The 13,342-nt window shown below is 40.3% G+C and overlaps 1 protein-coding gene and 1 non-coding gene across 3 annotated transcripts; both read right to left on the minus strand.

Moving 5' to 3' along the window:
- Positions 1-1,906: 1,906 nt before the first annotated feature.
- Positions 1,907-10,268, minus strand: depdc1a (DEP domain containing 1a). Of its 2 annotated transcripts, XM_044044881.1 has the most exons (12): positions 10,087-10,268; positions 8,521-8,786; positions 8,261-8,393; positions 7,814-7,935; positions 7,490-7,620; positions 7,343-7,390; positions 6,960-7,097; positions 5,634-6,641; positions 4,716-4,888; positions 4,449-4,625; positions 3,762-3,968; positions 1,907-3,607 (listed from the first exon to the last, which is right to left on the minus strand). In XM_044044881.1, exons 1-12 carry the CDS (start codon positions 10,132-10,134, stop codon positions 3,470-3,472), a joined length of 2,589 nt encoding a protein of 862 aa, XP_043900816.1. In that variant the 5' UTR covers positions 10,135-10,268; the 3' UTR covers positions 1,907-3,469. The 2 variants fall into 2 exon arrangements, with proteins under 2 accessions (XP_043900816.1, XP_043900817.1); XM_044044882.1 differs by lacking the exon at positions 5,634-6,641.
- A 2,411-nt stretch (positions 10,269-12,679) lies between these two features.
- trnah-gug lies at positions 12,680-12,751 on the minus strand. Its single transcript has one exon. It is a non-coding gene; the product is annotated as a tRNA-His (tRNA).
- Positions 12,752-13,342: the final 591 nt, after the last annotated feature.

Below are 13,342 nucleotides of genomic sequence, written 5' to 3' on the forward strand. Positions count from 1 at the left end.
GTCCTTCCTCCTCCTCCTCCTCCTCTGGCACTGAACAAGTCTGCTTTGTCTCCTCTCCTTTCAGCCGTCTGGCCCTCAGCCTCATGCTGAAAGTTCTCTCGGCACCAAAACAAGTTCTTTGTACACACATAGGAGCTCAACCTACCAGTGAGGTGGGTCAAACTAATAAAGTCAACCTTTAAAAGCCATGTGTCGGTGTTGTTTGCCTTGTAGATGTGCAAGTAGAAGGAACCCTTTCTAATTAGTTCCAGACAGCTTTGAGGAACACTATGAAACTATTTTAATTAACAAAGTCTGGAGGTGGGGGGAGAGCAGCGGTGAAGGCAGGGGAGAGTGAATGATTACCAGCGTCTCTTTTTTGTCCTTTTGTCATTTTGATAAACGAGGGTTGAATGAAAGAAGGAGTGTGAATTTAAATCCAAATGGTTTCATTAATAAGGGTAAAAACCACAGTAATCTGTGGGTTCTTCACACAAAAAGAGCAGTGGCCTTGAGCAAAAGGGAGGACAGGTCAAAGATTAACTGCTCCTGGAGGTTGACTATCAATAATAGTAAATATTTTGAGGGCCAAAAATGCAAATAATAACCAAGTCTATAATATATTTAGGTTCTTGTATTTTTTTTTAACTGGGAATGTGTTGTTTTTGGTCGCAGTTAAACTCATTCTCCTAATTTTCATAGCATCAATTCTCAATTAATCCTGGTTAATTGGAGTGTTGTTGACAGTTGCATTTGTCTGAATAAGATGAGGGAAAAGATCAATTACAATGTCAAAAAACATATAGCAAAAACTGTTATCAGTGAAATGGATTCTCCTGTTGAGCATCTCTTTCTTGATTTTTAAAACCCACTGTTGGCTTTCCCAAAAACAAACCACATTTACATAGTAGGTCCTATTGTTTAAGCCTTGCAATGCCATTGGATGGTAAATGTGTAAATAGGTCTGACCATCAGGCCACAAACTCATACGACTTGCGAATTTTCCTTGATGCACATGCACATATGTATGGTGCATTGTTCTGGAATCTAGGGATGTAAGGGATCTGGGGGTTCCTTTTCAGTATGTTAACTAGAGATTATCCAGACTGTATTTGTGTGACTTCAGTGCAATGTATCACAAAAAAAATATTGCAAATCGAGAGAGAGATGCTGGAGAACAGGAGAAGATTTCAGCGTCTTCTGTCATCCTAGGTAGAGTCAATTTCTGTTATTTACCGTATTTAATGTTTCACCGACTACAGTTTTTGGTACATTTCTTACGTTTCAACTTTTTCTTATCTTATTCAGACAAACACAACTGTCAACACACCAAGGAGAGGGGCGACCACCTTCAGGCAGCCCAGTATCATCAGTGACATCACAGAGCCCTTTGACATCCATGACAGTAACACCACAGAGACCTGGGACACCATCACACATTGCCCAGGTGAAGACAAAGAACACTGGACACTAGTTTTTGAATGGAGTTATTGTATTTGTCTTCTCCCATTTATCCATTTTCATTTAGTTTTTCAGCCTAATAAATTACGATTTGTACAAATATGACTGTTGTGTGATTATTATTCATGATATTAAATGTTATGGTGCTTTGTAAGCAATCCTGCACATGAACTCTTTTGACCCAATGCTGCGATATTAGAACATTTCTGTAAAAACATTTCTACCTCCGAGACCTCATTTTTTCTATTTTTGGCTATTATGGGCTGATTTTGCTCTATGTTCTGTACAAATATATGTAATTTCTTACACTAAATTAATGTTATGTCATGCTCAAGCTATGGTTTTCAAATCTATCTCTATCACCCCCGCACTTACATTGCATGTAATGCAGTCATAACAGATAGAAATCAATATTTCACACACACACACACACACAGTTAGAAATGTGAATACGGCGGGAGGGACATAAATAAAAACAGCTGAACAGGTTTATTCCCAAGACTTTGCATAGTAAACAATGTAGGCGTGTAATATACTGTACATTTCTCTGTACATGTCACTGTCCTCGGAGCATATATATGGTTACACATACACTTACACTGAATCTGAGGTATAGACAAACATGTATATCAGAGTAGAAATTATACTTCATATATCCCAGGAGAAATTTAAAAAAAATAAAAAAATGTTTTTGTTCCGTTTTTTCTTGAGATGATGGCTTCTGAAAATCACTGTTACTTAAAATCCATCAGTGAATCTAAAAAGGTCTACCGTGTGAGTGGAAGTATTTGACGGGAGAAATTAAATTTGCTGTGCACATGTATGTTTTAATAGGTATGCCATTGCTCTAAAATAAAACAGGTTTGGTTTGTGTAACCTTAGAATTAACCTTTTTGCTGCCACCATCTTGTTTTGAACAGAAAAACCAGCAACAGCGTGTGTGTAAGGCATGTTTTTGGAAAGCTTACTATGCAAACCACGAAGAGGGGCGTCCTTTCTGGTATGCGAAGACCACCAAAGTTCCCTGATGAACTTGGAAAAGGGAGATTCTTTCTTTCACAAATCGACCTTTGACCCTCTCACTGGAAGCACAAAAAAGCAAATACTGTAGAGTTTAAATGATTGATGTTGTAGATGCCACAAAAATAACAGATGTATGAGCTTTAGGAACTCATTTTCTACCACTTTATCCTTCACATGAGGGTTGCTGGCGTTAATACCAGCTGACATAGGGCAAAAGGCAGGGTTACAGCCAAAAGGGCCACAGAGGAAAAACAACCATCCACTCTCACACCTACAGTAAATTTAGAGTCTCCAATTTGCCTAATACCCAAATCTGCATGTTTTTGGACTGTGGGAAGAAAATATGACAAGTGTGTGTCGAGACCTTTGTTTTGGAGTCAAATAGGAATTAAATAAATATAAATTAACCGTCTTGTGATTCACATTAGCTCGCAGGCCATTCACAGAGCCCAAAGATCTAGAAAAGCCCTTTACAGTACCTACAATCTATAAAAAACACTTAGTCAAGTATATATACGTTTAAAAACAAAGTTAAGAAAAAACATTTCTAGCACTTCTCCCAAATGACATCATAAATTAATTATTAATCGATTTATCCCCTTGTGGACCAGTGATCCAAGACTTTGCAATACACACACACACACACACACACACACAGAGACACATCAGTGTTAACTAACAATAGAGAAGGAAGAATGCACATAAAATTCAGAGCTCTAAAAGAAATTTGGTACAAAAATAAAAACATGCTGTACTGAACGCAATAACTACAGTCTGTTTGTCTGCCTTCATCTTACTCAGCTGTCAACACACACACAAATACACACGTTAACCACTGCAGACGTCTCCCAGCCTGCATTAGCGCTCATAAAATCCCAATCCAATAGGAATAACAGTGTTTCCAATGTAACAACATAAAAATAATGAGAAGACAGTTTCTTAAATCTTCTGCTGGGAGCGTAGCATCAGTGCAGCGATGATGTCACACTGCTGAAACAATGTCATTTCAGTTCCTGATGCTGAACGCTTTGGTCTTCTTGATGTTAAGGAGTGCGGGTTTAATCTTTGGTTTGTTGTCGGTCTTGTTTTCTCTGTCTGATGGGGGAAAACGACGACTGTAGATGTCTGGATACTGCTTCTGAAACTGGGAGAAAGGGGAGACAAAAAATGATATCCATCCATAAACTAAATCTCACAATTTTTGACATGCGAGTCGGCACACCACACTGCTCCAGCTCTATCCAGTTAACTCGCATGAGAGATGAAAACACTCGAGCATTTGAGGAACGTTGCGTTACCTGCTTCAGTTTCTTGCGTCTGTTTTTCTCACTGATGTTTTGGTCAGTCAGCAGGATCTCCAGTAACTCCTCCATGGCTTCGTGAGAAGACGCCTGCTTCTGCTGTTCAAACTCAGCCCCGCTAATCTGACGGCAGAAAGCGAACACGGGCACTGGAGCGTATATTGGATCGTCACCATCGAGGTTAGTGAGGCTCTCAATGGGAACCTGGGCAAAAAAAAAACATATACATATAAATGACTGGTCTGATTTACTGTAAAAAAAAATTTGTTTAGTAGCTAAAACAACAGCTGATATTAGGATTTTTTGTTTGTTGAACTCTTTTTGTTGTGGACAATTGCCTGATGTATGATGATGAAAAATGCCAAGAAGTAGGCAGAGAGCTGAGTGATGGAGAGTGGGGGGTGTGGTCTGGTAGTGAAATCTGACAGAGCTGCGTTGGGGGACAACAAGCCAAGCGCTGGTTGGACAAGAAGATGACGGGACAGTGTACCACAGACAAATGACAAAATTTTCATTCAACATGTATCATTTCAATACTAAACTGTGAAGATCTGCACCTCGACAGCAAACTAGGTAACACATATACGCTGGTTTTTACCTGAAAAATGTGGTTTAGGGACTTAGTTACACTTTAACAAATAATAATCAATATCACCAAGTGCTGCGAGAGTGTAAATGGTGTACCTGTGCTGTGCGAAGATACTGAATGTGGTCATTGATGGCACTGAACAGGTACTCGGGAACTGAGAGGATGCTCTGCTGATGGTCCATCAGAAAAGACACCAGCCTGGTGGCCAACAGCTCATCCAAATCACACTCCTCAGCGCTGCCCAGGACACAGCCTGAGAAGGTGTGGACCATCTGAAGGGGGAGGGGGGAATGGGTGGTCAACATCCACCAAGACACACAAATATGAAGTAAAAATGTAACTTTGAGACACTAGTTACTCACCAATGTTCGGGTGCCGATGGCGGGGTGGAGGCGAGGCATGTCCACATTCTGACTGATGCGTGACATCATCCTCATAAGGAGCTGCAGCTTCCTGCGGGAGGCAGGAGGAAGGAGGAGGGTGCAAAGCTGCAGGGCCTCAATGGCTACACGCTCACACTGAGGCTGGATGAGGCCTACACACACACACAGTTACCCAGTAATGATCACATTCACAGGTGAGCTTTGTGTATTAAAACATAAAGCAATCGTCTTTTTTTTCCCTTTATGACCACATTCATCCATCCACTACTGCTACATCACACCCACTAGATCAGACTAATGAGGGATGAATGGATCGATGACGGATTAATGACAGGATTAATAAACTACCACTATGGTACAGGATGAGTCAGGTGGGATTTATATGACAAGATGCTTTTAAAAGCCTGTGCATCCATGTTTTTTGGCTTTTGCTTGAGGATAGATAAGAACAATTCAGCATGGATATCACCTTATGCTTAGACATTTCAGTCACAAATACATTCATAAATGTTATGGACAGAATGTTGAAAATACTCCACACAGACTATGTAGAACTTGTGCTGTGATTAGTGGCAGCCATGCTTTTTGTAGAGATTTTTGGCGATAACAGATTTTCACATTTTAAGAGTATCAGCTGAACAGCTGGGTTGGGGCTACCTGGTTCACTGCCTTGTTATACAGCACTATGTTTGTTACAAAACAATCAAACCCCAAAATATAAAATCATTTTCTTTTAAATCACACATCAACATCACACTTAGATTTCAACAATTTCAGCAATTGTGGTTTTAAGTTAAAACATTGCATTCATGTTGTGGTTAGATGTTAATTGGAGTTAGTCGGATTATACATCGACAGACGAACAGACAGACAGGTAGAGGGGAGAGAGGGTCTTACTGTGCTCAGGTTTAGGCTGAGGGGGGTGTGCGCTGCTGCTGGGCACACAGACAGGGCGTTTGAACAGTGACACAGGTCGAGAAGGCTTGCACACGTCCAGAGAGCTGAGGCAGCGCCGGACAACAACAGGAGCGGGAGGCATCCAGAGATTAGAAGTACTGGAGGCGGGTCTGGGCCCGTTGGGTCCTGTAGCAGCATAAGACCCTTGTGCTTTGGCCACAGCAGTTGAAGACAAGGAGGAGAAAGGATGATGGGAAGAAGAAGAGGGTAGATAGGAGGACACCAAAGAGGGACGTGAAGCTGAGGAGGAGAGACGCGAGTCTGATGGAGTGTTAACATTCAGGCAGCTGGTTGTTCGGCCCTGCCAGGTGGTTTCTTTTGCTTCTTCTTCCCTGGCTTCTACCACAATGTCCAGACAGCTGCCTACGCTGTGCGGCCGCAAGGGATGCAACCTCTTTGTGGAGGACAGTCCTGCTGTGGAAACTACAGACAGTCTATTTCTAGTTGTACTTCCTGGAACATTTCCACAGGCCACAGCAGATGCTTTGGATATAGATAAAAAGTCTGAATGACAGGGGGGTGTTATGACTGCAGGACTGTCGTCCTGGCTCCTGCTGTTGAAGGTGCAGGATGCCAGGCTGTCACTGGACAGAAATAGTGGCTGTAGGCTGAGAGGGGCACTGTCATCCAGGATGGTTTCTAGTGAGCAACTTCTGGTTTGAGGTTTCATGGAAACGGCAGTACTCAGACTCATGAGGCTGCCACCAAACTGAGCGTCACCCGCACCACCTCCTCTCAGTGCCTCCAGGCGTGACTGCAGTTTCCCGCCAAGCACATCTCTCATGGGAGATTCTGTTTCATCACATGTCCCCTGATGGAGAAGAGACAGGAGGAGACACTCTGTGGAGCGAAATGACGTCTTGGCTGGGGGAGGGACTGAGGGCAGGTCAGACTTCTTGCGTTTCCCACGTTGGTGCGTAGTGGGCGTCGCAACGTACCCACAAAACACTGAAAGCGGATGTAGACAGACAAGCAGAGAGCAGGCAGGGCCAAGCAGAGCAGGTGGAGGGTCAGTGCAAGCAAACAGTAAGGAGGAGGGAGAGAGTTGAGTTAGGTTAAACCATCACTACACATACAGAACAATCTGTTGGTCAACGCATAACACGGATCGCGAGTAAAGTTGCTCATGTCACTGTTAGGAATCCGCAAACAGAAGTGACAACAACCAAAACCTCTGTTAGGTGTCAAAAGGCTCTGTTAATGGTTCGGATCAGATATAATCATAGTGACACCGAAATGTTACCACTGACAAATGAGAGCACCTACCCAGGATGTTGATAAACAGTTCGTACAGTTCGTATGTGAGTAACGGCTGTGGGAGGCTGTAGAAGTAATCGGACACCGTTTTGAAGACATCTCTCTCAAAGCCGGGATAAGACGGCTGTGCGCTGTCGTACTTTGGCCCTGGAGATAAAATAGCAGTAAATTCATAAACCCAACATAGAACTGGGCACCATCTTTGGCATGTGGACAAAAAATTTAGGAAAATCATTATTTTAGGGTTTGATAAACACTGATCAAAATTTCGTTACCATTTTCTTCAAAAACTGATCAATTCATCAAGAAAATAAATGAATAACAAATTAATTGATTGTTCAAATGTTTTTGTTTTTTTTAGAGAGGTGTATGAGTGGTTTGCATCTACTTACAGTTGGCCAAACTCTTCATGGCAGACAAAACCCAGTGTGGAAGGTCATCTAAAGAGATGAACAAGTGATAAGACTGCTCATCAAATACAGTGAATCATATTAAAGTCACATACACACGCTTGTGGTTTGCAGACTTAAAAAACATACTGGTCTTGTCGTCCATCGTGACCACTCCGTGCTTGTTGACTTTGGTCATGTTATGAATGATGTTCTGTGGATTAATGTAACGCTGGTACAAAACCTCATCAAGCGACGCAAGACCCAGAATCCTCTGCAGGCTGAAATATAACACAAGACAAAAACATTAGTCACAAAATCATCTACATTGAGAACATCAGCATGTGTTATTTATAACTACCTGATCAATTTGGTAAATGTATAGGTATCTGAAATTTGTAGTGTTGTGATTGATTATTAAGTGGTGGAGATTAATGAAACAAAAGGCTTTCTAATCAGTGTATGCGTTTTTACTGGGTTAGAGTGATGTCCCTCCAGATTTCCTGTTCGTCATCCAATGTCAGCTCTCGTCTTGGCGCCTGCTGGTCTCCTATAAGCTTATTTCCTTCTGCTTGGAGGGCAGGATCAACATTTTCCTGGAATCGACAAACATAAAAAGTGAACCACTGTTACATAATAGTTGATTTGCTTTCAAATTGCCTTTGTTTGGTCTTCATGAACAGAAACAATGTTAACGATATGAGTATGCTGTGTCTTTTATCTGAAAACAATGCCAACAGCTTAATCAGCAATGTTAATCACCAATGTGTGCTTAATCACAAAATGTGGTCGACTAATCAGCTTAATCAGCAATGTGTGAACTCATTTGACAATGGTTTGAATCCAATTGGCATTTCTGACAACAGTGTAGAGAGTATCATGAGAAGACTGAAACGATAATTCACATTCACTCCAACTCACCAGTGTCTCCTTTTCATGTTTTTTCACACCCCTAAACCTGAAGTCCTTTAGGGAAGGTCGTTTCTTTATGGAGCTGGAGGCTGAGGTTGTGGCTGAACAGGGAATGGGTTTTAGGGGAGAAGTGGAAGGGAATCTAGGGTGGAAAAAAAGAGAAAATTGGCCATGTAATCTTGCTTTTGGGAAGACAATCACCATGGCTTTTTTTAAACAAGTGAAACAAAACTTCTCTTTGCAGAAAGTGACTGAAATCTATGCCCAACCTGTACAGCGAGTTGTTGTCCTCGAGATCCTCCGAGCCCCAGCGACCCTTCACATCTTCAATAACATGGTTCTTCAGAAACTTCTTCAGGAGCTGCAAGGTCTGTTGCCTGGTGACATCGGGGCCAAAGTTGCTGTTGCTGCGGAGGAGCTGATGTAGCCATTCCACGGCAGCAGAAGCCGTGAAGCATGAGGCATGGTTGCGGAAGTTTTGGCGATGTTTCCTTAGGGGCATGCCACCTCTAAAGAGACGAGTGACTTCATTCCACTGAAGGAAAACACAGATAAAGTTTGGTATTGTCAAACAGACTTGACACTGTCTTCACACAGTCCAATTAGATTTGACGGGTATAGGTCAATGCTAACATATCAGGTGACAGCATGAGAACAACTGGAGAAAAAGGATGTGTAGCTGTAGTGTTGGAGATTAGTAAACTGTACAGCGTTCGACATTTTCCACAATTAACTGGTTTCTTCCGACTTTGCTCAATCGATCCGACATTTCTCATGATAACTATCAATGCGGTGATCTGAAAGCTGTTTTATTCAAATCATTCTGGTCATATCATCCAGCTCTAGAGACCAAAGCGTATATCAAGACTAACTGTAATTTCACAGATTACTAGTCCAAACAGAGTCTGCACTAACACTGTGATAATTCCATTTAATTGTGGTCTCCTCCAGTGTCAACATTCTTTTGAGGAGGGAAGCATGATGAAGGCAGCACAGTGGGAACTTTAAAACATTAGTTGGAACAAAAACTCTTTTATTTATCAACTGGTTCATAAAGTCAAAGAGATTTAGGAACATTCATGACATGCTTGATGTTGATTTTAAGTTGTGCTTGAGGGATATATGATCAATGTAACCTCAAGTGTTATATTTTTATATGCTTTCAATAAGCATGTATATATTATGTATATAAAATATAATTGCAATTAAATGTGTAGTGTTTTCAAAACCGTGTCGACCTCGTCACAGAAAAGCTATACACACAATAATGGTGTGCTTCAAATGTCATATTTTGATTCAATGTTGAGTTATAGTAACTCCTGATATTACTATGTGTTGGCTAATGTACTCTTATTATGTATTAATATGTTCTAATTTGTTTTTATAATGTATTTAATGTATTTGTTTGCCTTGTTTAATTATCTTAGATGGTTAATAACGGGGAAAAAAACTTTACAGACTTAATAATTAAGTAGAAACTATTATTTTCGGTCAACTCTTGTCACCTTTATCCTCGTCATATCTGTCTCCATTCACATGTCTGTGATAACAAGGCCTGAGAATGTACCAAGACTCAGGGAAACAGGGGGAATAAAGTCTGAGAAAGACGTAAAGTCTAGAGGAAACGTCTCACACTGAGCTATACTGTAAGTGTTTGGCTGTGGGGTAAAGAAATGACACTTAGGACAAATTTAAACACGGCGTTTAAATCAGCAGAACAAACCATACAATGAGTCAAGTGAAGTAAAGGCGGATTAAAAAACGTTACCACTGACGTTACGTTACACATCCATTGACTAGCTCTTTAGCCCGCTCTGTTAGCATTTAAAACTCACCAGTTTTGTGGCTCGGTACGGTCCAGGGCTGATAACATGAGAACTCATGTTTATGACAAACGGCAGCGCTTGCGTTTTCACCACACCCGACGGCAGGACGAGAATAAAATATCCATAACACAGACGGTTTTCAGTTGGTGTCACCGCGGACTAGCTGACTGACTGGCTGCTCGCCTTCTGTTCAAAATTGCCAGCAGTCGTCTCCTCGCACGGGATTGGGCAACGCGCGGGTCACGTGCTCAGTGTAGAAGCGAAGAGGGGCGGGACCAAAACGCTCTTTTTAACGATTTCTTTCTGCTCTCAATTTCTACCCCGTACCTTTTATAATTCAGCCAAATTCGGTGCCTATTTGACTTGTTTTCACCTTTTCCACATACATTATTAGGGCTGCAGACAGCTAACGATTATTTTCATATTCGATTAATCTGTTTATTATTTTCTTGATTATTCGAGTAATCGTTTAGGCCATAAACTATCAGAAAATGTTGATAATTCTTTCTGAAACTAGGTATTAATGATATACACAAATGTCTTGTTTTGTCCACAAACCAAAATGACACAGTTTGAAGAGAGCAAGGAAACCAAAAAATATTGTCATTTAAGAAGCTGAAAAATCTTTTAAAAATCACTTAAACCAATAATCTTTTATCTAAGTAGTTGACAATTAATTTAGTAATAGATTAATAATTGATTAATTGAGTAATTGTTTAAGCTTTACACATTATTCAATACATAAGTTGTACTGAAGTATTCAAAAGTAAAAAAAAACCTTGTTACCACCCAATGGATGCACTGACTTGCTTGGAGAACCACTATCTGCTACACAAAGCAGATTCTAATGTGTCTGTGAAGGTTGTTTGTGGACCCTGTACCATATATACTGTATATGACAGCTTCATCTTGCAAATTTCCAGTTATTAAAATGCATCCAAATGCATAAAATGTAGAGTAAAAAAGCCTACACAATTGATTTACATGGGTTTTGGTGATCAAAATAACACTTAATAGCATATATTACTTGTTGTCGCTGGCATTATTCCACTATTCAACTCCTCTACTGTTGTTTCTGGCTCATTTCTTGTCACCTGTTAGCTCAGCTCAGTCCAACTGAAGCTCTTTGTACCCATATTTTTTTGCCACATGAATATAATATCAGCACAAGAGAACATGCATTTTAAGAAATAAAGTGTTATTTTGACATTACCGGTCATATGAAATGGTTCTGTTCTGCTTAATTTAAGTCAAGACAACTGAAACTGAGGAATTCAGCCGTCATTCATTTGATCGTTTACATTGATTTATTGATTTACTATTGTGACCTGCAGAAATCCCTGTTGGGTGTACTACTCTTGGAGTCAGCAGCAGTGTCAGTGACGCAGCTGTGGTGGAGTAAATTCTATTGTATTCACAAATGCTTTCACATTGGAATGACATTAGCATTCCTTAAATGGCAACAGGAGTGCAGTGAGGGACAGACAAAAGGACAGAGGAGGTTAGAGACATTTTCAAAGGAATAGATGGTGGGAGGTGGAGAAGTGACTCCAACCCCTGCTATAAACATGCTAATGTCTGCAAACACTACAAAATCAGAAGTACTGTTCTACTGTATATACCATGGTCTATCTATCTATCTATCTATCCATCCATCCATCTATATTTGTTTGATTGTAGAAAGCCGATCAGATAATAATGCTGTTATTTCAACTAAGCTGTGAAACTTTCATTTTCGTTAATGTGCTGAAGTTAGTTTGTTGTTGTTTGTAATGTAATTTATAATTTATAGTCAGTCACACAAATTTTGGCTGAGGCACCAATGCTCTTTTCGAATCTCTTATCTTTGCGCACATAAGTAAAAGTGAATTTTTCCTTCTGTACTCAAAACATTCTGTTGTGAACACACAAACCAGCTGGACCAGTGGCAATAGGCAACATTGGGGTTAGGTCCCTGCTCAGGGGCAAATCAACCCTTGTCCTGTCCTGTAATTCCAACCGGTGACCCTCTGGTTATATGCCATAACAAAAGAGAATTTCAAATAATTTTGGACCATTTCACTGCAGGTACTTGTAATCCTGAACTCGTGAGCAAGACTGCCCCCAGCTGGTCATCAAGAGTATATTCCATTTTGATGATTCTGAAGGCAAATGTTGCAGTTTGCATCCCACTGTACACTTTACATGATTCACTTTCAAAATAAAATTTAAAAGAAAAAGCACACAAAGAAATTCAAAATGACTGTGATTACAAGCTTCAGTTGATAATTATAATCCAATATATTTGTTATTCTAAATTAGGCACCTCTATGAAATTAGTTACACTGGTGTGTCTTTATACTGGCTAATAGTTTTATTATTTTCTTATAACAAGGTATTATTAATTCTTATTTATAATAACTTAAAAAATACAACAAATAATACTTTTTATTTCCTTTTGCACTATATGGCAAATGGACTCATTAGAAACTTGAAACAAGTAAGTCTCTTAAAGAACTGCCTTGCAAATCAAGAAACTCCGAGAGTAATAATATAAATATAAATATTATTCATATTACTTCAAACTGCATTTGACGTGAATATTATTGTATTACACAAAATCTGCCGTGACCCGGATTCGAACCGGGGTTGCTGCGGCCACAACGCAGAGTACTAACCACTATACGATCACGGCGAGCTATCGCTTCGGATGAGGACGCTGGGGGTATAAGTAGGATATTTAATAGTTGGGACGCGTGGAACATTTGAGTGAGTAGTGACGTTAATGTTGAAGCAAAGGTCGTATAAGTGGAAAGAACTTTCACGTATCTACTCTATTAAAAGAGAATTGTGAATAACACGGAAGTCGTACCACTGGTTCTTGTCACAACTTTAATTTGGTAATAAAAAAAAGAAAGACAAAAAGGTAATCGTCAGCTGTACTTGCTGACGTTTTAACTCTCACTCAAGAGGCTTCTCCAGTTCATGTCTTCCTTTCAAGTTACAGGTCATCAGTCTATTCCATCACTTTTTTTTTCTTTTTGCCAAATGGAAGTAATGATCAGACTCAACATTCTCTCAATTTACTGGTGCCCGAAAATTTATTCGAGTGAACATTTTCGTTTTTTTGGGCTCTCTGTTTGTGGGCGCGGCTTTGTCCGTTTAAAAAACAAAAACAAAAAAAACTGTAGCTGATTGGCCCATGACGGTGTATTCATACGGTTTTGACGTATTCTCTCTCCCATTGGACAAGACGCCGCCATACCTCGCCTGTGATTGGCTGATT

This window comes from Solea senegalensis, linkage group LG14, assembly GCF_019176455.1.
Source record: "Solea senegalensis isolate Sse05_10M linkage group LG14, IFAPA_SoseM_1, whole genome shotgun sequence".
Taxonomy (NCBI): Eukaryota; Metazoa; Chordata; class Actinopteri; order Pleuronectiformes; family Soleidae; genus Solea; species Solea senegalensis.

Bases quoted from the DNA above. Each gene is read 5' to 3' on its own strand.
- depdc1a (XM_044044881.1), bottom strand. From the start codon at position 10,134: ATGAGTTCTCATGTTATCAGCCCTGGACCGTACCGAGCCACAAAACTG. The intron at 8,787-10,086 runs GTGAGTTTTAAA...GTTTTCCTTCAG, and splicing joins CGTACCGAGCCACAAAACTG to TGGAATGAAGTCACTCGTCT. The intron at 4,626-4,715 runs GTGAGTAACTAG...CTCCCCCTTCAG, and splicing joins CCATCGGCACCCGAACATTG to ATGGTCCACACCTTCTCAGG.